The sequence below is a fragment of the Austrofundulus limnaeus genome, unplaced genomic scaffold (genome assembly GCF_001266775.1).
Source record: "Austrofundulus limnaeus strain Quisiro unplaced genomic scaffold, Austrofundulus_limnaeus-1.0 Scaffold9, whole genome shotgun sequence".
Lineage (NCBI taxonomy): Eukaryota > Metazoa > Chordata > Actinopteri > Cyprinodontiformes > Rivulidae > Austrofundulus > Austrofundulus limnaeus.
The window spans coordinates 32,002-54,878 of NW_013952411.1; the positions used below are offsets into that span (position 1 = coordinate 32,002).

The following is a 22,877-nucleotide window of genomic DNA, read 5'->3' on the forward strand; positions in this document are numbered from 1 at the left end:
GGGCAGTGTTCTGCCCAGACTCTGTGTTGGGAACTCTCTCTCATAGCTCCTAGAAGAACACAATTACATAATTTTATTGTTGCAGCCTCATCATGGAGAACAGATTTCTTAATTTCTTGTGTTAATCCAGCCTAAAGGGGGCTGTAACTTTGGGCAACTGAACATTGTAGAAAATTTGACAGATTTTCTGTTGTAGTCGGACTAAAACTTTGAGTGTTTTTAATCTGCATATAAGGTCGTGTGAAGTAGGAGTGCAGAGGATGCTGCAGCATCCTTGATGGATGCCAGATTACATTCATATTCAAATAATCAGTAACAGATGTAGCCTCAGATGTTTTCTGTCACTCAGCTCCAGCTCTCTACAGTTACAGAAACTGAAGTTAAAACAAAGTAAAAACAACTATGAGACCTTTTTATAACAGAGGTTAAAGTTCAGAACAAAACAAAACATCCCAAGTAATAAATGAGTCAGATTTTCCAACAGAGTCCGTGTTATACTCAACCCAATTTTTTAAAAATATTTGAAATTAGGATTTTATTCTTGTGTCAAGTGTTTAAAAGCAAACGTTGATGAGAACTGGCAGTAAAAGCAGCTGCAGCTTTTCTTTTTTTAATTAGTAAAACAGGATTTTCTATTATATTTCTGACAAAACAAAAGCTGCACCTGTTTCAGGTTTCATTTCTCTTTTAGAATATGTTCTATTTTGAATATACTAAGGTTTCTAAATCTGTAGTTGAAACCAGAAGTTTACATACTGTACACTGTAAAAAAGACACGTATGCATTTTTTCCACACTGACGTGAAATCCATTGGGATTACCAATTTTTTTCTATTTGCTAAATGCCAGAATAATGAGGGAGATTCTTATTGCCCAAGGACACTTGGACCTCTGACTGAATAACGAGGGTATCAAACCTCCAACTCTTTCATTGGAGGACGACTCCCCAAACCACTCAGCCACAGCCGCCCCATGTGAAACACTTAATCCCTGCATGAACAGAGATGTAAAACTATCAGTTAAACACAATTAAAATTTAAGTTACAGATTACCTCAACATGTCATCATATCCTCTCCTTGCTAACACTTCAGTAGTTATTGGTTGAGACGGTAGCACTGCTCGGGCATTGCACCACCAGCTTGTTGAGTGTTTATATTTTAAAACCATAAAGTGCTTTTTGCATCCTTGTCGTCATTAAACAGAATAAAATAATCCTTTTCACTTTCCTTATTGGATGCCTCTCCCAGGATTATTTCTGTCAGCGTCCTGATATTTGATGTGTCATCTGGACAGAGAAAAGTTAAGGAAACCTGGGGGAGGAATAGTGAATAGTTAAGTTACCCAGAGGAAGAACTTAGTCAAGAAGAGCAGTAAGAGGATTGAGGAGAGAAGAATAAGGATCTAAGCAGAACATAAAGAGAAGCAATGCGGGGCAAACAGGGAGGTAGCAAAGGCTAAACTGAAGACTTGTGTTGTACCAGAGGGTGGACACTATGGAGGGAAAGAAGGACTTGTATTGGTTGGTGGGACAGAGGAGTCAGGCTGGAAAGGATGGACAACAGGTTAGGCTCGTGAGGAGAATGTGATGGGAAGATGGGATTATAATTTTGAGGAGCTAATAAATCAGGAATGAAATAGAAAGAATAATAAAGGTGATTAAAAAAGAAATAAATTGTGTAGGTCTTCTGGACGGGTTCTTCTCTAATGAAACGTTTCGTCTCTTCTCCAAGAAACTTTTTCAGTCTGAGAGTTTCAGGCAAAATTTAGGCTTTTAAGCACTGCCTCCATGTGACTGATACTCACATCACATGGCTATCGTTGACACCTAATTAACACTTATTGTTAACAGGGGGTGGAGTGATACTGGCAATAGCAGCACTGTAGGAGGGGGACAGCTGAAAACGGAGGGCTCCACCTATGTTTAATGATGGACGGTCTTTCTTCACAAAAATGGCTTCTTTTACTCCTCTCTCAAACCAACGTTCCTCTCTATCAAGAATGAGAACATCCTCATCTCTGAAAGAGTGACCGCTGGCCTGTAAATGAGTGAAAACTGCAGAGTTCTGGCCATTAGACTGTCCTCCATCCAAAACCGAGACATCTCGGTTTTGGATGGAGGACGGTTGGAAACTGGCATATATCGTAAGCCCACCCACACAGACCAATATTTGTGTTTCGACTCCCACCACCCACTGGAACACAAGTTAGGAGTTATCAGGACTCTGTACCACAGAGCAGACAGTGTCCCTACAAACCCAGGAGCCAGGGAGAAAGAGAAATCACACACACGACAGGCCCTGGAGCAATGTGGTTATCCTGACTGGGCTTTCCTGAAAGCAGACAGGAAACACAGACAGGATTCCATGCAACCTTCAGGTGAAAATGAAGACCCCAAACCCAGACCCAAACCAGTGGTTATTCCGTGTGTTGCGGGTGTTTCGGAGAAACTGAGACATTTATTTTCTAAACATGATATCCCAGTGGCTTTCAAACCCCAAAACACATTACGGCAAAGGCTGGTTCACCCCAAAGATCCGGTGCCCCGGCACAAACAGAGCAATGTTGTATATGCTGTTAAGTGCCAGGAGGACTGCGACCAGTTATACATCGGGGAAACAAAGCAGCCACTGTTCAAAAGAATGTCCCAACACAGACGAGCTACRTCTAATGGCCAGAACTCTGCAGTTTTCACTCATTTACAGGCCAGCGGTCACTCTTTCAGAGATGAGGATGTTCTCATTMTTGATAGAGAGGAACGTTGGTTTGAGAGAGGAGTAAAAGAAGMCATTTWTGTGAAGAAAGACCGTCCATCATTAAACAGAGGTGGAGGCCTCCGTTTTCAGCTGTCCCCCTCCTACAGCGCGGCTATTGCCAGTATCACTCCACCCCCTGTTAACAATAAGTGTTAATTAGGTGTCAACGATAGCCACGTGATATGAGTATCAGTCACACGGAGGCTGAGCTTAAAAGCCTGAATTTTGCCTGAAACTCTCAGACTGAAGAAGTCTCTTGGAGAAGAGACGAAACGTTTCATTAGAGAAGAACCCGTCCAGAAGACCTACACAATTTTTTTCTTTTTGATTTTTTACCTGGATTACTGAGATGCATCAGGACAATAAAGGTGATAGAAAACATGGACCATGAAGTGGTAATTTAATGAGGATAAAGTTTGTAAACTTTGAAGATGCTGAAGAAAGGGGAAGTAGTTAGATCTGATGACATGCCAGTGGAGGTCTGGAAATGTCTAGGCGATATAATTCAGCAAAATTTTTGAGATTGAGAAAACACCTGAGGAATGGAGTAGGCGTGTGCTGTTGTCTGTTTTTAAGGACAAGGGTGATGGACAGGGTTGTGGCAACTACAGTGGAATAAAGTTAAAGTGAAGATCTGGGAGGTGAAGATGTGTGAGCAGCACTACAGTGAAGAAATTTATAGTTATTATTGCTTAGTACTGATATTACAAACACCACCAGAGTATTAGGGTTTCCTTATTTTATAATACTTTTATAATGTTGGTTATATTACGTGTTAATTATATAGCGTAGATACATGTCCGAATCATTAAACAACACATATTTTTTAAAGCTGTAATTACATAAGAGTGAAGATTGTTTGTCTGAATGCCTGGGATTCAGCTGTAGGCCAGCAGGGGGCGAACTCAGGCATTGAAGATTTCTGGACTGTATTTATAAGGGGGACTTCCTGTTTTTAATTCAGTGTGAGTGGTTTTGACTTGTCAGCTTGTGGCATAATAAACCTCACCCGCTCCAGAATTCTGGGTTGTTTGACATTTATTTCCTATCACAGATCATCTTATTTAACACTTGTGTTTTCATCTGATTTCAGCCGATATTAAACACGTATTTCTTACAACTGAATCATGCCAACAAAGAGCACCACAGACACCATCTTTGCTTTGAGGATGCTGATGGAGAAATACAGAGCGGGTTAGAAAGAGCCTCGTGTCTCACTTGTAAACGCTGATCTGGACAGAACTAGAAAGGCCTGGTAGGGTTCATCCGGTTTATTAGAGCAGAATGAGGGATTTCTGAGGGATTAAAACGGTGGGACCTTGTCCTTGCACATGAATAAAATAAACCAAAATGTGGACTTTTCTACTTGCTGACAGCTGAGATGATTTGATCTGGACATCTGTTGGAAAACTGGCACTTTGCTTTGGTTGCAGTTTTAAGACTAAAACAACAAATTTAATGATGAGTGTGAAGAACCCTGAAGAATTTCACCCGTTTGCTGTCAGTAAATGAGTATCCCAGTTATTAGTTTAAACTGCATTATTATAAAAGTTTGTTTTACTGTTTGTTCTGTCTGCTGCCTTCTAGTGATCCGGCTGATCAGATGTAAACATCACGCATGCTTCCATGTCCATTTCTCACTTGTCTTTAACACATTAAGCTAAACTTAACCTGCTGTAGTTGCTTCTGTCTGTGTCTGAGTTCATACGTCTGTTATTAGCAAAATGTTTAAAAACACCAGTGGATTTGCTTTTGAAGTCAACCAGATTTTAAAATGGCCACCACAGAAAGTACAAGAATGGCTCTAACACAATAGTTTTTTACAGATATTGAGATAAAATCTGTTGTAGTAGCTGAGAATCATTCTTAATATTTAGTCTAAGCTTCAACAGGTTGTTCAGATCTCACCATATAGCAGCAGGCGATATGCATTCCTTCAGGGTATGTCAGATCTCTTATTAATTTAAAGTTAAGTGAGTCCTGCTGTCTTTTTGCGTCTCTGCAGTGTCGCCCCGGCTGCTGAGGAAAATGGGCCGTCCCAGGATCCGGGCCTTTGCCCTGACCCCAATAGACGGAAGCGTCCCTGAGGCCCTGGAGGTTCTGCCCACCCTGCAGACAGAGGTGTGGAGCTGGGGACAAGGCCAGGACGGCCAGCTGGGACACGGAGACAACTTGGCCAGGTAGGTATACACAAGTTAAAAATTTATCTTGCATTAATGGAGACAACTGGGTAGCAAAACACTAGCTAAAGTAGCTAAATTGTATTTAACAGCTAAAAAAATTTTTTTTAGAAATGTATTCATTTCATTAAAAACAAAATAACTATATACAATAGAAAATAAAAATATACAAATCAAAGATAAAATAAAATGGAAGGCCAAGAATATATTCAAACAATAGTAATTTACAAAAAAAAAGTTAAATAAAAACGTCAACTAAAATTTGCTGAAGGAAAGCTAAAAGTAGCAAAGTGCTAACTACAATCTAAAAGTAGCAAAATTCTAGATAAAGCACTGCCTAAAAGCTAAAAGTAGTTAAAATTCTACACCATTAGCAAAGTGATAGATAAAAGTAGCATAACTGTAGTTCAAAGACAAAAGTAGCAAAACACTAGCTAGAAATCAAAAGTTGCAAAACAGTAGCTAAAATTAACTGAATGGTAGCTAACAGCTAAAATTAGAAGAACAATAGCTAAAAGTTTCAAAACTCTAAAGATTACACCATCAAAATTCTTGCTAAAACTATCAAGAAACAAGCTAAAATCTAAAAATAGCAAGACCCTAGTTAAAACCCTACCTAATTACTAAAAGTAGCTAAATGTTAAAAATAATTACATCATCAGCAAAGCAAAGGGAAAGTAATACTAAAGGTAGCAAAACCTCTAGCCACAAACCAAAAATGGCAAGATGACAGCTAAAAGTTGCAGAACTAGCTGAAAGACAGAGTAGCACTAGCTTAAAAGCAAAAGTAGCTAAACATTTGCTAAGAGTAGCAAAACACAAGCTAAAAGAAGGAAGTAGCTAAATGTTTCTGTCTGAATACAGTTAGTCCAGATTAGATCAGTGTGTTGAATCCTTTTAATTCCTGATAATTTTGTCTTGATATGTTTTCGTTTGACGAGAGCTGTCGTGGGTCTCTGACATGTTTTGTTGTTTGTTTGTTTGTTTACAGACTGCAGCCGGTCTGCATCAAGAGCCTAAACAATAAGGAGGTGGTGCGTGTGGCAGCTGGGGCTCATCATTCTCTTGCTCTGACAGCTCAGTCTCAGGTAGGCTCAGCTGCTTTACTCTGGTGAACACACCTGTCACAATCAGGAAAAGCTGTATTTTGTACATTTGTCAGGAAGAGACCACCACAGTTTACAGCAGATGGTGTGGGAACATGCCCCCTAACTCCCTCTGTCATCACAGCTGTGGAGAGCTGCTGGTTATCTGTGCTGTCTTCTTTCTGTACACAACTGTCCAGTCTTTTTTTTAACTGTCCTTCATAAGTTTTATTTGACTGTCATTATCATTTTACTGGAACAGTCATAATGTTGGCTGTATTTTCTGAAAAACCGTGTTTAAAAAGGTTTATTTTGATCAATAAAAGAACATGCTTTAAACATAACAAATGCAGCTGAATCATGTTTTAAAAATCATGGTGTTTCCACCATCCAGGTGTTCTCCTGGGGCAGCAACAGCTCCGGTCAGCTGGGACACATGGAGTCTCCCAGCACCGTCCCTTGCCTCGCTAAGGTTTGAACCAGCTCTTCCTCCACATCAAGTTTAGAAGTTCACCTTTTTTTTCTTTTCTAAACCATGTTCCTCGTGTCGTCGTCCAGCTGTCAGAGGGAATCCGGGTTTGGGATGTGAGCGCTGGAGAGAGGCACACCCTCCTGCTGGCGGACGGAGACTGCATCCAGCCCATCATTTACTACAGCGGGCAGCAGGTGAAGGAGGGCCAAGAGGAGGTGGCTCAGCAGGAAGGAGGAGAGGAAGAGGAGGGGAGTCGAGTGGGGGCCCACACCCAGCAGCCTGTCCTGCTGCCTTTCTGCATGAACGTAAGAGTGAAGAACTGTGGAACCTGTACTCTTCTTACTGTCCTGCACTCATACATGAACCATAAATAGTTTAATTGTGTCATTTACAAGAGGATTTGTAGCTTAAACACAGTCAGCTAACTGCTAATGCTAATTTCACCTAAAATTTAATAATCTTCTAAATCTATCACCATGTTGACCCTTTTAGTTGTTGACTATCATTTTGCTGCTTTTTGCAGCTTTTAAACAGCCTTTTCTACTTTAACCTAGCATTTAGCTACTTTTAGCTTTTAAATACTCTCTTTTTAGCTTTTGTTTTGCACACTTTAGCTTTAACAACTTAGTTTCAGTTTCCCCAGCAAAGTTATTCATCACTCCTCATTCACACTGCAGTTCACAATGTTTTCAATTCAATTCATTTATTTATTCATTTCATTAAAAAAACCAAACCAACAAAACATTTCACACAATAAAATAATACAAATAAAGCAAAATGAAATTCAGCAGAAGAAGAAAAAAATTTATATTTGCTCCTTTTTAAAAAAAATATTTCAAACAATGATGAACCAAATAAAAACAAAACAAAAAATTCAACTCAGACAGTAACTAATACAAATTAAACAATTTCATATTTCTTTAACAATTTTTCCTTGATGATTTTCTTAAAGGAATTAACTGATCCAATGCTCTTACAGTCATCCTCCAGATAGTCTTATACCTTTTACTGAAGTGCATCTGTCCTTAAATTTGTTCAGATTTTTGGTTTAACAAACATTTGTAATCCCTTCAAATTATAACAGCTTTCCCTCTTAACAAAATATGATTGGCTGTTTGAAGGAAACACATTTCTATGAGCTTTATACATAACCTGCAGAACGTTATAATCAACCAACTCATGAAATGTTAACAATTTTAATTGATGAAACAATATATTAGAAGGGTCATAGTAATGCTTTCTTGTAATAATTCTTATTGCTCTTTTTTGTAAAATAAAAATAGGATTAGTAATGGTTTTACATGCATTTCCCCAGACTTCTATACAATAAATCAAATGTGGAACAATTATTGCATTATATAGTGTAAATAGTGCTTTGTCATGAAATAACTCCTTAACTTTATACAAAACTGCAATAGATTTTGCAGTTTTTGTTTTCCCTCTTGTCTACATTGTTGCTGTTTTTTTATGATTTATAAAATGTTAATTTTGAGTCTTCTAAATGTGGCTTCAGATTTACTCCACTAGTTGTGTAAACATAAACTGTTTGCTTTGTGTTTTCCAGCTGGGTTATGTGAGCAGCGTGTCCGCAGGCGGTCGGAGCTGCGTGGCGCTCTCTGACCGGAACGTGATGGGCTTCATCGCCAGCCTGCACGAGCTAGCCTCCACCGAGAGGAAGTTCTACTGCAGACTGTGCAGCGTCAGGTCACAGGTCATACGCCCTCTGCTGGAGCTGGGTGAGAACACAATCTTTAGGAAGATTCTTCTGTTTTTTTCCGCTGACTGATGTTTCTGTTTGCCTCCTCCCTTCAGAGTCTCTGAGCTCGGTGCTCGGCCAGGCGACGTTTGAACTCCTGCAAACACTGACGAGTCGATTCAGCGTCTTGTGTCACCTGACGGGGCAGCACGCCGTCAGCCTCACTGCTAATATCCGCCGCGGCCGCGATGTGAAGGGCCTGCTGATCCTCAACTACGCCAGCATCTTCCTCGACTCTTACAATGAGTGTGTGTTCAGAAGTTAGACGTTGTTTATAGTATTTGTAGAGATGTGTAAAAATACTTTATGTATTTGTGTTTTCATGAAGATACTGCAGTGCTGTGGGCAACTTTCATGTGATGGGAGGCTTCCAGGCTCTAACGAAACCATCTGTGTGAGTGAATGGAAAAGCATAGAAACATTGGTTCTAATGTGAAAATTGCCTGATATTATAAAACCTGCTGTTGGTTTCTTAAAGAGATGTCTTTGGGAAAAGTCCCGAGCTGCTGCAGAGGCTGTCAGAGTGCAGTGATGAGAGCCCAGTTGTCTCTGACCTCCTCATGATGCTCTTCTACCTCCCAACCCTCCATCTTCACGAGTACGGGAGGCTGCTGCTCAAACTGGGCACCTGCTTTGAAGTGGTACGCGGAATAAACACAAGCTGGTTTGAAGACAATAGTCTGATGTAACTCTGAAATATGTGACCATTAGATCGACTGCTTTAACCCCAGTATCAACAAATTTATATTTATGATTTGGGTTCTGTCCGGGCACTCTGGTTTCCTCCCACAGGCCAAAAACATGACTGTTAATTGATAACTCTAAATTGTCCCTAGGTGTGAGTGAGAGAGTGAATGGTTGTTTGTCTCGTTTGTCTCTATGTGGCCCTGTGATGGACTTGTGACCTGTCCAGGGTGTACCCCGCCCCTCACACTGTGGCTGCTGGATGTGGGCACCAGTGACCCTGAAAGGAAGAAACGGATATAGATAATGGATGGATGGATTTGGGGTATAACAAATTAAAATAATTGGACTAATACTTTAAAGATTATCTACATGTTTTATTTTGTCACTCTGGGTTTAAAACCTTCTCCTGTTTGTCCATTAGGTTTTCTTTTGCTTTAAATATTAAAATTATGCAAAGTATAAACACCGCCACAGCAGGCAAGTGCGCAAGTGAGTAGCCAAAGCACGACTCTCAACCGGTTCTTCAGGCTGATGATCAAATTGTGGCACATGAACGGCTCCATGTGTGCTAGATCACACACAGCTGTTGATCAATGTTGATGCTGCAGCGGCTCAGGTCTGTTTTAAAGATCATCAGCTTTGTCTCACCTCATCCTCTCAGGTGGAGCGTGAGAATTTTTCTGTGGATCATCTTTTCTGACGGCTGGTTTAAACATATCTGCCAGCTTTGTTTTTCTCTCTGTTCATTCTTTTATATATTTTAAAACTCAGTCTTACATAAATTGTTTTTATGAGCCCCGCTCTCTGACTTCTTCCCCAACATGTTTACAGCTGTCTGTCAATCATCGAAGGACACGCCCACACATTCTGACAGAAGTTACGTGTCTGCTCCATAACTAATTCTGACAAATGTCCATGAATGAGCAATGTTCATGTAACTTGTGTGAACATTTATAAAACAGACCTGGAACAGATCTGGAACGTGCGAAAAACTGATCACATCCGTTCCACATACGGTGAAATTTTTGATACGTTCAAAATTCTGCGCTGGGGTCTCCGTATGACAACATATGCCCTCTTATATTAACGTGTTGGTAAGTTATCCTAAAAGGATGCCTAACTTCCATCAACCTGTTGTAGATAAGCTGATGCTGTGCGTCACTGTGTGACTGTGTGACTGCTGCCGACGTCTCATTTTCCTCCATCACGCTGCACAGAGGTTCTGCAGAAGTTCCACTAATGTTGCACACACGTGCTGCAGACGCCCAAACACGTTATAATAAGCTTGTACATGTTATGTTTAAGGTAGGGATAATTTACTCAGAGGTTTTATATCTGTTCAAGTTATTAGGAACACAGTATGAACACGTCCAAAAGGTGTTAACTGATGCTTATTTTTCTCTTCCTCAGCGTGTGCCAGCGTGTTGGGGAAAAATGCATAAGTTGTCCAAAACGTCATAGTGTGACAGGACCTTAACATCTTATTGCAGCATAAATTTCAACAGCTAAGTTGCTAAACTTACATTTAATAGTGAATTCCACAGAAAAACTTAACTAAACTCCACCTTTGGGCAGGGAAAAAAAACTTTGCCGTCTTTGTTTTTCTGTTGTTTGCTGACAACACAATAAATCTTGGGATATTGTCGGCCACATATGATACTTGGATGCAGTCCACGTTTTTCAGGGGTTTTTCGACCACATGAGTAGGGGCTTATGAATTGGTACAGCTTATTGTGGTGTCTAAGAATACATTTGTACACCTGTGACAAGGCCTGAAACTTCTCTGCGTATGTCAGCTGCAATAGATCAGCGTCATTTTCAACACCTTACAAGGAAAAGGCCTAAATTTAAGCATTCTCGGCCACCCCTAAGTACGTGTGTGGAATATCTAAATCAAGCAGTGACTTGCCTTTACAAAGAGTGCAGACCCCAGGAGTTGAGTTTCTCATCAATTGGGCCAGAGAACTCGTAACTCGATGCAGGCTTTGATCTGAAAACAAGATTTCACTTTTCTACTAACTTCAAGCCTGTCAGTCATTTTTCCTGAACATTACAGCAGCGACTGAAGACCCCAGAGAAGAACACATTTTTGACCACACTATGGGACGGGCAGTGACATAAGCAGCTTATCAATGCGCCCTACCAAGTCTGCAACCCCTGAATAGAGACACAGCCTCTAAAATAATTTTTGATCATGGTGGTTATGCAATCAGAGTTTTTCTCTATTTAAACAGTTTTGTCAGAGATATGCTATCCCTTGACCAACAACATTAATACATTGTTGTTTTGTGTTCTCAGTGTTCCAATGACTATCAGAAGCTTCAGGACAGCTGCTCTAAGTTTGAAGCTTTGATGATCCAGCTGAAGAGGAAAAGGAAAGAGGTTGATTACACCTTTCACTTCTGGAAGAGCTTCCCGGGCAAAATGACGGTAAATCTCCAGAGTATGTTCTCAGTTTTCATGTCATCTCGGACGTCATGAACACGTTGCCCTCTGTGTTCAGGACTCTCTGAGGAAGCCTCACCGCCGGCTCATCTACGAGAGCAGCAACAAGTCTCTGAGCCTGTTGAACGCTGGTAGGTTCTCCGTCAACTGGTTCATCCTCTTCAACGACTCCCTGGTGCACGCACAGGTAAAGTCCATGGGAATTTTCCCGCTTTACGCCTTTTTTCTTTTTCTTCACTTTTTTTTGTTTTGTTTTCCGCACTCTAACCTGGTGCGTTTCAAGAGTTTCTGTGTGCTTGCCTTTGTGCTGTCAGGGCGTGGCGCCGCATAAAAATCCTGTAAGTATGCAGCCAGCGTTAAGATTTCTGCACAGCAACCCAAAATCTCTCCCCCAGTGACCGCCCTCCTCTTCCTCCTTATTCTTCTGTCAAGTTGTGCTTTTTGAGGCTTTGTGTCATCGGATTTAGACCTGTTGAACATCTAAACAAACTCACGGAACATCACCCGTGCTGACAAAATGAGTCGAAATGAGCACAGGCTGAAATGTAAAAAGAGTGAAAAAAAAGCTACATCATCTAATGATCATAGTAACTAAACAAACATGTATCAAGTTAATTACCTCTAATGAGGGGTATTATTTAAAACTGACATGTGGAGCTGCCTAAATGCTTGATGGTACAAAGCTCCGCCTAGTTGTACAAAGCTCCTCCCTGGAGCTCAGACTGCAGCAGAGCTCCTGCCCCACAGAGCACTCCTCCCGCAAAGCATTGTTGTGAAAACTTGCTGAAGTGGGAGTGTCAGAAACGGTAGGAGGTTTTTAAAGAGACAGAGGCCAATTTGAAGGTGTTTAGAGGCTATGATACTATTTATTTTTTATATATCAATTATTTTTGTAACAACTGAAGACAACAGTTACTTGATTGTGGTATAGAATTGAAGAATGTGCCTGTAAATACACAATACCCCCCTTTATATCAAAGTATTATAACAGGTACTGTATGTCTTTAGAAATAATCCTTTTATTTTTAATCCTTTTAATCTCCTTTTGAACCAGACCATTTTCCCCTGCTGGCTGCATTAATGCCTTGAAATCCTTGGTGTCATATTAAAGGTTGGGGATTTGCCTTTTTTTTTTAAATAATAAAGTTTTCAAACCAGGACTTTAGTTTATTTCATTTTGAATGTTTTGGAATAACTTGAAATTATTAATAGCTCAATACTGTGACTCGTTTTGTCAGTACAGGTCTCATTTCAGTAACATCTGGGCTCTGAAATCTCATATATCTGGTTAAAGAGAAGCTAACACACATATTTTGTTAACTCTGAAAAAAATTAAAAAGATCAGAACTTGAATTATGCTATGATAAAACTGTAAGTTGAGGAAAATATTTGCTTAACATGCATAGTTTTTTTTGCAAGTTTGAGCCGACCACGCGTCATCATCACAAACCAGCTGTACAAACCGTTGCTGCAGGAAATGATCCAGATCATTCTTTAAAATTTAATGAACAAACAAAAAATAAAAACATTGTTAAAACTGATCGATTAATCCTCATATTCCTGCTTTGTTTCTTCATATTTGTAAACCTTATACAGTTTAGTGACAAAAAAATTTAATCTTTTACCTTATCCTAGTGTTAAATTTCATAAATTTGTATTCTTTTAGTACAATGCAACTTAGCTTTATTATTACACCTGTTTTTTCGTCAACTGTTTGGATCTTTTGTTGTATAAATATTTACTTACTTACTAGCATGATCTAATCAACACTTTTAATACTTTATACTAGCAAATATGTAATTGTTACAACTAACAGACTGACTATTAAACTACTAAAGCTAGCCTTTGCTGTTGTTGGTATAAAAACCAAAACAAAAAGTTAAAGCCTCAAAGAGCCGCATGTGGTCTCAGCCGTAGGTTGCAGACCCCTGAAGCATCCAAAATATTGTAAATAATATAATAATAAATGGATTTCATTTGCAATTTTCCCAGCAAATACAAATTAAATATATTTTTATAACACTGGTGGGGAAAAAAGCAATCTTCTGTACATGAAAATCAATAAAAAAATTGTTTAAAATGTTTGAAAGTCACCTAAAAAATGACTGACATGTTAAATGCGTTAACAATGTTTCTTAAGCACTCTTTGTAAAATCTGTGTTTGCTGCTTTTACCCTCACGCTTGCATTTTTATAATTACCAAAAAAAAAACATGCAATAAAATTTTTCCTCCACCACAACTCAGCAAGCAAATAGAAAATATAAGAATTGTATTTTAATCCACGAAGAAAACATACAGAATAGGGTAAACAGAAACATACTTAGCTTTGTTAGCTAAAATAACCAAATCAGACTGTGGTTTGTAAACTTGCTAAAAAACATCATGAATGTTACGGATCCATTACTGCTTCAATGTTTCCATTGATACTCAGCCCTGCCATGACCTCTGACCTCTGCCTGCTCTCACCTGACGGAGACTGCATGAAAAATTACAACTGAGCACAACCAAGGCTCCAACAGTTTACCCAGTGTTTAGAAACCTTTCTTTAAGCAGGCAACTCCCAGTGAGATCACAGATCTCTTTAACAAGGGAGGCCTGGTCCTGAAGGCAGCCTAACATGCATGTTTTTGATCTGTGTGAGGAAACCAGAGTACCAGGAGAAAACCCACGCAAACACGAGAAGACCAGGCAAACTCCACACACAAAGCCCCCAGGTCCAAACCGGTGATCAAACCTACAACCTTCTTGTTGTGAGGCATCAGTGCTAACCATTGGACCATCTGTTCTGCCATTTCCTGTTAAACACTTGTTTTGTTCTGTTGGGTTGAAAGAAGAATCCCAACAGTTACTGATTAATGTATTTAAAGCAGTTTCCTTCTTGTTTGGTCCCTTCATTTTCTGTCTGCAGTCTGTCCTGTGGGTGTCCAGCTCATTTCAATCCCCCCGCCACCCCCACCCCCAACGTTCTGATTGTTCTTGAACCAAAACTCCCTACAGAAACCAGTAGAAGTCAAGTTTTCTTTGCATTATTTAAAACTGCTGTAGCAGCTGGTAACGTGAGGAAAAAAAAGCTGCAGACGTCTTGTGATGTGAATATTGGGAATCAGGATGTTGGTTGAAATAAACGCATGTTTGTGAGACTTGTATTGCATGACTGACGTGTTCTGTGAATCTTTTATTTAAAAATATGAAATGTACCCAAGTCTCAGTTAGTATTTGAAGTCTAAAGTTTATAGAGCACCTTTTCATAGATATAAAATCGCAATGTGCTTCACAATAAAAGCAAGAAAACTTTAACATAACATGCATAAAAAATTACAAGCAAAACTAGTTGGAATAAACATCATAAACTCTAACAACTATTTATAAGCCTGTTTTATAAAAGAAAGTCTTCAGAGGTTTGAAAACATCAATTGAATCAACCTCTGACCTGATGGCCTTAACCTGTGAGATGGAGTGGAGTTGTATCAAATCCAAGAAATAAAAGTGAGCTTGTTTATGTAGGGCTCGAAACGTTAAAACTAAAATTTTAAAATTCATTCTAAAATGAACTGGGACCCAGTGAGCTTGGTCGTTCATGTGAGTTAACAATGCTGCAGCTGAGTTCTGGATAACCTGAAAACGGTCCAGCTCTTTCTTGTTTAAGAGCTGTTGCAATAGTTGAAATGAGAAAAATAAGGTCATAATTTCAAGTTAAGCTTTTAATAATAAACTTTTCAATTTTGAAATGTTCCCAGTGACAGTTTCTAGTTTGTTGTTTTAAAGACATCCCAGAATCAAAAATGACACCAAGTTTCTGAGGCTGAACTGCACAGAAGGACCTAAAACTCAAATGAACTGCTTAATTTGAGGAACCTTATTTTGTTGTGCAACAATCTCAAACAGTCTTATCTGAGTTCACTTTCTAGTAGTAACCACTGTTTTAATTCTAGCTAAACAATTTGTTAAGGGCTTTAATTTATGAAACTCACTTTATTTAAATGAGCAGTAGAGCTGAATTTCATCAGCATAGAGCTCATTTTGCACATTACTAAATTGTGAAATGTGCCCAAGGGGGAAATATAAAGAATAAATAAATGGGTCCCAAAACAGAACCCTGGGGAACACCACAAGTCAGCCTAGTGATGTGTACGACGTGATACAGTTTACAGACATTGAAACTTTGATCAGACAGATGTGATCAGAACAAAACCAGATAACCCAGAATGATTTCTCAACCTATTGATTAAGATCTTATGATCAACCATATCAAGACCAGAGTTGTGTTGTGCCCTGAATCAGCGAATATCAAAATGTCAATGGAAACCTTTGATAAGGTCGTTTCTGTACAGTGGGCTTTACAAAAACCTGATTAAAATTAGTCTAAAACATCATAAAGTTGGAAAATTGCTCAACTAAAAGTTTGGGACACAAGGCATCATGCATCCCTTAAATGAAGGCTACTTTTACACAAAGATGTGCTGTACGTATTTACAGTTTCACTTTATGGACTAACAAAAAAAGGTTTTTATGATTTTTAGATGTTACTGATCACCCACCAACACGAAAGACAAAAGTACTTAGCTGTATATTGTTCATATTATTGACAACAATCACTTTTCACCATTTCTACCCACAGTTGGTGTTTCATGATCCACTGTGGGTCCTCCAAACCCACCTTTGGGAAACACTGCTCTAAAATGTGAAATAAGTTCAAATACAAAAACGTATTACCAAGGAAAGTAGCACTTATTGTTGGAACGTTTTGTGTTCAATTACTAAACCCTTCCTGGCAACTTCTACACTCCTTCTGCAATAAAACAAAACAAAAAAAAATCCAATCAAATAGACTAAAAACTTGTGTTAATATATGACACAATGGTCAAAATATTGAAACTGAAGTAGTTGAAGTCTGTTTGTTTGTTGTTGACTGTTATGATGTGAGTTTGTTGTTTCTGTGGTCTTTTTTTGAAATACCCATCTTATAAATTTTTCTCTCATTTTCTGTCCAGTTTTCCACCCATCACATTTTCCCATTAACCACGCTGTGGGTGGAGCCGATGACAGAGGATGACACTGGACTGTAAGTTTAATGCCACCTGTTTTCCTCTTGTGCTTTTTCATATAGTAATTAAACAAAAAGACTCAAAGACTGACATCTGGGAGATTTATTTGGACACTCAATCCAGTTTTACATCATTCATGCAATCTTAAAATCTGAATCTGAGTATCACTGATAAAACCTATATTTCTCAAGTTAACTATGGCAAAGAAAGGAAAATGTTATCACAAAAAGCATGTTTTTATGTCATAGGTTTGACATTCTGAGTTTTTTTTTACAACACGCCATTGAACCGATCATTGTCTGGTATTAAAACTAAATAATTTAGTTTTGTTAATAGATCTATTAGAAAAAAAATACAAATGCCATAATCTAACCATGATAACAAACAAATTATTATGTATCTTTAGCACAAAGTAGCATTTGATGTAAACATATTATGATTTATACCCTTTTCCCAATTCTTAATCAAATGTTTTTGTAAAGGTTTGGTTAAAGTTGACACAAATAATGTTTTCAGCAAAGATGAAATTTGCAATTGATTTCCCTTTAAAACTAGTGGTGTCCTGATACCGATCCATCTGTTGATATCGGGCCAAAAGTTTTGCAATTATTCGTACAAAAATAGCTCTGATAATGTCATTATCCAGGCTTTTTGGTAGGATTTTGGAAGAAAACATCAATACTAGAAGCCAGTGCCACCATCGACCCCCCCCCCCCCCCCCAWCCCGCGCGCGCGCCCAAGTTTAGCATTTAAGCAGGTTTATGAAATTTACATACGGGCGGGAAAGAAAGTTATGATCAGAGATGATGAACAGCAGCTGGAGAATTTGTGACAACCAGGGTTCGACAAATCCGATTGCCCGACTGCCCGGGGCAGATAAAACCCATATTCGGGCAGGTGGGTGTGTCCCGATGCCTGCCCGACCGGGCAGGTAAACAATTTCTTTTTATTTTTTTATAGGGCCATTTATTTGAAATATTCTGAAAATAAATTAATAAATATAGCATTTTAAAACATGTATAGAGTAAATAAATCCTCTAAATTTCCCCCTCCCGCTGTAGAAAAGTTACGTCGTGCAGCATATTGCGGGTTTATTTCCTCCCTCCCTCCCTCCCACCTTCCCGCTGCACGTCGTGCAGAGCGAAGCTTTAACAACCGTAGTTTTTTCACACCCAAGTTGTTGGAGAAAAAAAAACTTGTTTTATGTATTGTTACCCACAGACATGATAAAAAAGATGTGGATGTTCGTTTAGTCATAAATCCAACTTGTTAATGTCGGGTTCTGCTCTGATGATGAAGATGATGATGAAGATGAGAGCACAGCAGCAGCAGGCGGAAGCTCATTGTATGGCAGGCCGATCTATCATTTATTTGGCTTCACCACACATATTCTAGTTATCTGAAATTGTTTTATGACAAAATAAGATATATTAGTTATTTAGGATAAAAATAATAAAATGTTTTCTTTTATTGTTTTGTTTTATTTACTATTTTTTTATTTGGAGATCTTTCCAGCTTGAGCTTGTTTGTTTGTTGAAGTTGATTTTTAAAAATAATGGTCACATATGATAAGTTTTTTACTTCACTCTGCACCCTTTTACTTCAGGGTATGATTTACTTTGCTTTTTTTAATGCTGTACATAGATGGTTTTGTTTTTATGAATGAAAGAAAGAAACAAATAGACATCTCTAATATATTTTGACAAGGCAAAATACCTATTTAAGATATCTCTAATTATATTCTGACTTGTATAAATAACATTAGATTTATCATTAAGTTGTAGGGAGACTCCAGTTCAAGATATTTTAAATTTATCTTTAGATATGGGATAGGCTATTCGATTATTTTAATGCAAATTGTTGACTTTTCATGTTCTGTAAATTGTATTTAAAACAAAGCTGCTGCTGTTGATCATTCTGTTTTCATAAGCCTCGCCCTCAGGCCAGTACTCTAGGGAAAACACTGGAAAGGTCTAAAAAGGTTTTTGAACATGTTCTTGAAAATACAATTGACTGATATTAACTCAGTCTAAAATGTTTGCATCTGTTTAATCAAATGTCACATGTTATATACCCCTGTATAACCATGTTAATATTTTTGTAGTACAAATACGGTACACGTTTTTCTTATTTTATCAAAATTTGAACTTTTTTTTTCGGGCAAGTAACTTTTCATGTCGGGCAGGTGACAACTAATGTTACCTGCCCTGTCGGGCAGGTAAAAATAAATAAATCTTGTCCAACCCTGGTGACAACACACAACAGCTACTGAAGTAAACTCACTACCCTCTTCCTCTATCTAAACCACTTCAATTTATTCTTTGTGTCTTCCTCTGACTTCATTAAATAACTGCAGTCACCTCAGCTGCTGTTTATGAAAGTTACAAAAGAAAAACGGCACCCCGACACCCCTCTAGCTAAACACCTGACTGTATCCTCCATTAAATCAGTTTCAGTTTATTTCAATTGAAAAGTTAGTCAGTTCCATGTTTAAGCAATTTATATAAGTTAAAAGAAAATCTTTGTTGTTTTTGTTTATTTAAAAATTTTGCAACAGTCCATATTATTATTTTATTATTATAATAATATTGTTATATTAGTATATTTGATTTGATCCAGTCAGAGAGGCTGTAAGAGGACAGACACCTTTTTCTAAACAAAAGAAATACATCATGTAATGTTTAAGTTCTAACTCAGTAAATACTTGACATTGGTACTCTGTATCAGCGAGTATCCAAACTGCAGTACTCATTTTAAAAAAGCTGGTATCGGGACACCCCTACGTAAATGATGTAATTTAATGTTGGGTTTTATAGAAGATAGTTAGTATGCTATCCTCGCCCTGAGTTTTCCCATTTTCACCAGCTAGACAGCAAGATAACGATGCTCCAATAAATAGACTTATTCTTCTTATTTTTGTGCTGATTTATTGAAGAATGGCCTCTGACCATTGTCTTCTCATTGACCATTGTAAAACTGAAAAATACAAAACATGATTTAGCTAACATAGCAAACTAGCTTGTTTCATGCTCACTACAAGCTAACACAACAGCATGCTCAAAATTCACATAACTGCACAAATTACAATACCTTTTTACACAAAATAAAGAGACAATTATCATTTTTGTCATAATCCATACTTACGGACAAATCTTCTCCGAGGCAACATTTTAAAGTCAGTATCAACCTAGCACATGAACATTCTGGTATAACCTTCTGCCATCTTGGATATTTGTTTTTTGCTGAGTAATCAAAACAATACTACAAGCACCCACCAGAGGGAGGTCTAGGGCAGTGTAACTTAAAAAAGGCAGAAAAGTTAGTGTTGGAAAATTAGGTCAGAAGCTGCGTTGGTTCCCTTCAAACTTCATTCATAAAAGGTTTAACTACTTTTATAATCACTCGCTTTGCTTTTTGTTTTCTGTGTGTTTGAGAGCAGCCAGGGGTTAAAGGTCATCACACCCGAGGAGACGTTCACGCTGCTCGCCTCATCTCCCACAGAGAAGGTGAGCTTTTCAAATCTGACTTTCTGTAAAGCTTTGTTTGCTGTTGCCTGAGCTCACTGTTTTGTTTTTTGTTTTTTAAAGTCCAAATGGCTTCGTGCCATCAACCAGGCGGTGGATCAGGCTCTGAATGGGGCGGGGCAGAACGCTGATGGTTCAGGACCGAAGTCAGAGCCGCCCATCAGCAGGACGGCCTCCTACACTTTTTATAAAGATGGTCGGCTGAAAGAGGTGACGTACGAAGGCCACTGGCTCACTGGGAAACCCCACGGCAGGTTGGGCAATGTTTTATTTTTATTTTATTCTTACTGGACAAGTTCAGTCACACTGTCATTCTTCTGTTTGGTTTCTGTTTTCACTCTAAGTGCATTTCTTGCGTTATAACTAATTCTGCACACTTTGTCCTGTTTTAACCACTCATATTTTATACTTTTTTTATTTCCCACTTTTTAAAATACTTAACTTTATTTACACAAATTTTCCCCATAGAAATACATTGAGGGCGCTTCAGTTCCTTATAAAACTTTTCTTTGAAATCTGCTTTAGTATAATGGCGCTAGTTTTGTCTTGTGCTACTTTTAGCTTTTAGCTAGTGTTCTGCTTAGTTAGCTTTAGCCACTCAGTTTCAGCTTATTTGAATCAAATCTCAGCATTCAAGTCATTCCTCACTGAGCCTTAACATTGGATTATGATATTACAGTTTCTTTAGTTAAGTGGGTTTGGTTTATTTATTTGTTTGTCTTTTTTAGTGGAGAGTTAAAATGGCCTGACGGCAGAATTTACACCGGATCATTCAAGAATGGACTGGAAGATGGGTGAGTTTCAGCCAGATGGCTCATCACTGAGTCTGTATAAAAAGTATTCAGTTTGGATAATCTGAGACAGTTTCCTACTCTCTCTGTGTTGTCACATTAATTTCTGCAGCTATGGGGAGTTTGTGGCTCCTAATAAGACCCTAAACAAGACTGATCTCTATCAGGGATACTGGAAGGAAGGCAAGATGCACGGCCTGGGGTCGTACAGGTGAGTTTGAAGAAATGTATTCACTTTTTTTTTAAACTCAGACCATTTCATGCATTTCTTTGGGTAGAAGCTGGAAACTGAAACGACTTTCTTTGGAACAGTTTGGTTTCATAATATTTTTCACCAGTTAAAACAGCAAAAAGTGCATTTTTTTGGCTTCTTGGGTTGTTTGTAAGCAGCTCATTTTGACGTCCACCTGTTAGTCATGACTGAGAGTCTAATGAGTTCATGTTTGGTCAGTGTTCAGTTTTTATCTCCTCCTTTGAAGTAAGACTCAGAGATTTGGCTTTAGAGACTCCTCTTTCATTTGGCTTCAGGTATGCCAGCGGTGAGGTTTACGACGGTTCCTTCCAGGATGGCTTGCGTCACGGCCATGGCATGCTGCGCAGCGGGAAGCTCAATACGTCCTCCCCCAGCGTCTTCATCGGCCAGTGGCTGCAGGACAAGAAAACAGGATACGGAGTGTTTGATGACATCACAAAGTACGCTCATTTCCTCCGTAAAACACTCTCTTTAGCTATGTTTACATGCACAAAATTTTTTATCTGATTGAAATGTATTCGGATTAAATAATCTGAATGTACTGTTTACATGGACACAATCCGATCATGAAAAGTGTTTACTTGCATCGGACTTTTATTCAGAACAAAAGTCCGGACATTCGCAGTGTTGTAAACGTTCAGCTCTACTTCCGTGTTACAAACGTAAACAAAGCTCCTCTGTGCGCTCAGGACGGACCCGTGTCAGCTTTTAATAACGGTAGAGACACCGTCACTTCCCGGTTGAGCTGCAGATGAAGAAAGAAGTGTTTTTTTTATTTTTATTTTTTGCGAAGCAACGTCTGCTGTTTGTTTCCTATTTCATCTGTTAAGAGAACTTAGAGTAAAAGTTCTGTGAGATGCTGCGCTGCTGCCCCACCTCCTCTAAAAGAGCAGAACCAGGTTAATGAAAGTCAGCAGACATGCACACAGGTCAGTTTTCTACAATCAGAATAAGATGATCSGATTAAGTGTTTACATGCACGTCATTCCGATTATCAATCGGCATAACCCACCTGACTCATTCGGATTAAAAATTCAATTTGATCGAGCTCAATCGGATCAGAATAATCCGAACGGGCTGTTTACATGACGCATTTTTTTTTCCGAACGACCTTTTAATCCGATTATTTATGTCCATGTAAACGTAGCTACTGTTGTGTGATCTTTTTTGTCTTTTTATGGCTCATGTACCCTTTTTTTACATCCTTCTTTTCTTTAAACATTTGTCTCTTTATTTTCTTTTATGCCGTTTTATTTCTTTGTCTTTTGGTGTTTATGTCTTCTTGTGTGTACTTCCTGAGATGCTTTTGTATTTGCATAAGGAGCTTATTTTTGGCTCCCTATACATCTTTAAGGACTCCTTATACGTTTTGTCTCCATTAAGTCTTTTTGACTCCTTATGTGTGGTTTTTTTTTTGTTTTTTTTTTCAGTTTTTTTTTAAATCTTAGCCTTTTACATTGCCTGGCCAAAAAAATAGGTCACCACCTGGATTTAACTAAGCTAATAGGGAAGAACTGCCCTCATATAATTACTGCATGGGTGGTTATATTTCAACTGACAGCAAAGTATTTTACGCTAACTCAGTGGTTCCCAAACTTTTTATCTTCTGACCCACAAAATATCCATGGTAAAAACTTGTGACCCCAAATATTACTGGTCTGAGTACACGAACTTAGTGAATAACCCTAAAAACACAGGCTTTTTGACAATCTAAACAGCTTTACACAAATATAAATACTTATTTTTACTTATTTTGTGTTTTTGTAATAATTATAGGGAAAATATTACATCAGCAATTATTTTATTACCCTTTAAATTGATTTCTGGAGATTATCCAAGGTGCTTCATGACCCATAATTGGGCCCCAAGCCCAGCTTTGGGAACC

General features: G+C 38.5%; 1 protein-coding gene across 2 annotated transcripts in view; it reads left to right on the top strand.

Annotated features, from left to right (window-relative positions):
- The window catches only part of als2b (alsin Rho guanine nucleotide exchange factor ALS2 b), a 47,410-nt gene that overhangs the window by 15,298 nt on the left and 9,235 nt on the right, over nucleotides 1-22,877 (top strand). Inside the window, exons 6-22 of one of the 2 annotated variants that reach the window (XM_014001152.1) lie at nucleotides 4,759-4,933; nucleotides 5,925-6,021; nucleotides 6,413-6,490; nucleotides 6,577-6,795; nucleotides 8,055-8,226; nucleotides 8,303-8,492; nucleotides 8,575-8,640; nucleotides 8,725-8,887; nucleotides 11,232-11,363; nucleotides 11,437-11,565; nucleotides 11,693-11,716; nucleotides 16,371-16,441; nucleotides 19,864-19,930; nucleotides 20,012-20,202; nucleotides 20,677-20,742; nucleotides 20,852-20,950; nucleotides 21,268-21,432. In XM_014001152.1, coding sequence (XP_013856606.1) covers nucleotides 4,759-4,933; nucleotides 5,925-6,021; nucleotides 6,413-6,490; nucleotides 6,577-6,795; nucleotides 8,055-8,226; nucleotides 8,303-8,492; nucleotides 8,575-8,640; nucleotides 8,725-8,887; nucleotides 11,232-11,363; nucleotides 11,437-11,565; nucleotides 11,693-11,716; nucleotides 16,371-16,441; nucleotides 19,864-19,930; nucleotides 20,012-20,202; nucleotides 20,677-20,742; nucleotides 20,852-20,950; nucleotides 21,268-21,432 — 2,104 coding nt within the window. The remainder of the gene's footprint in view (nucleotides 1-4,758; nucleotides 4,934-5,924; nucleotides 6,022-6,412; nucleotides 6,491-6,576; nucleotides 6,796-8,054; nucleotides 8,227-8,302; nucleotides 8,493-8,574; nucleotides 8,641-8,724; nucleotides 8,888-11,231; nucleotides 11,364-11,436; nucleotides 11,566-11,692; nucleotides 11,717-16,370; nucleotides 16,442-19,863; nucleotides 19,931-20,011; nucleotides 20,203-20,676; nucleotides 20,743-20,851; nucleotides 20,951-21,267; nucleotides 21,433-22,877) is intronic. The other variant, XM_014001158.1, reaches the window with a different exon arrangement.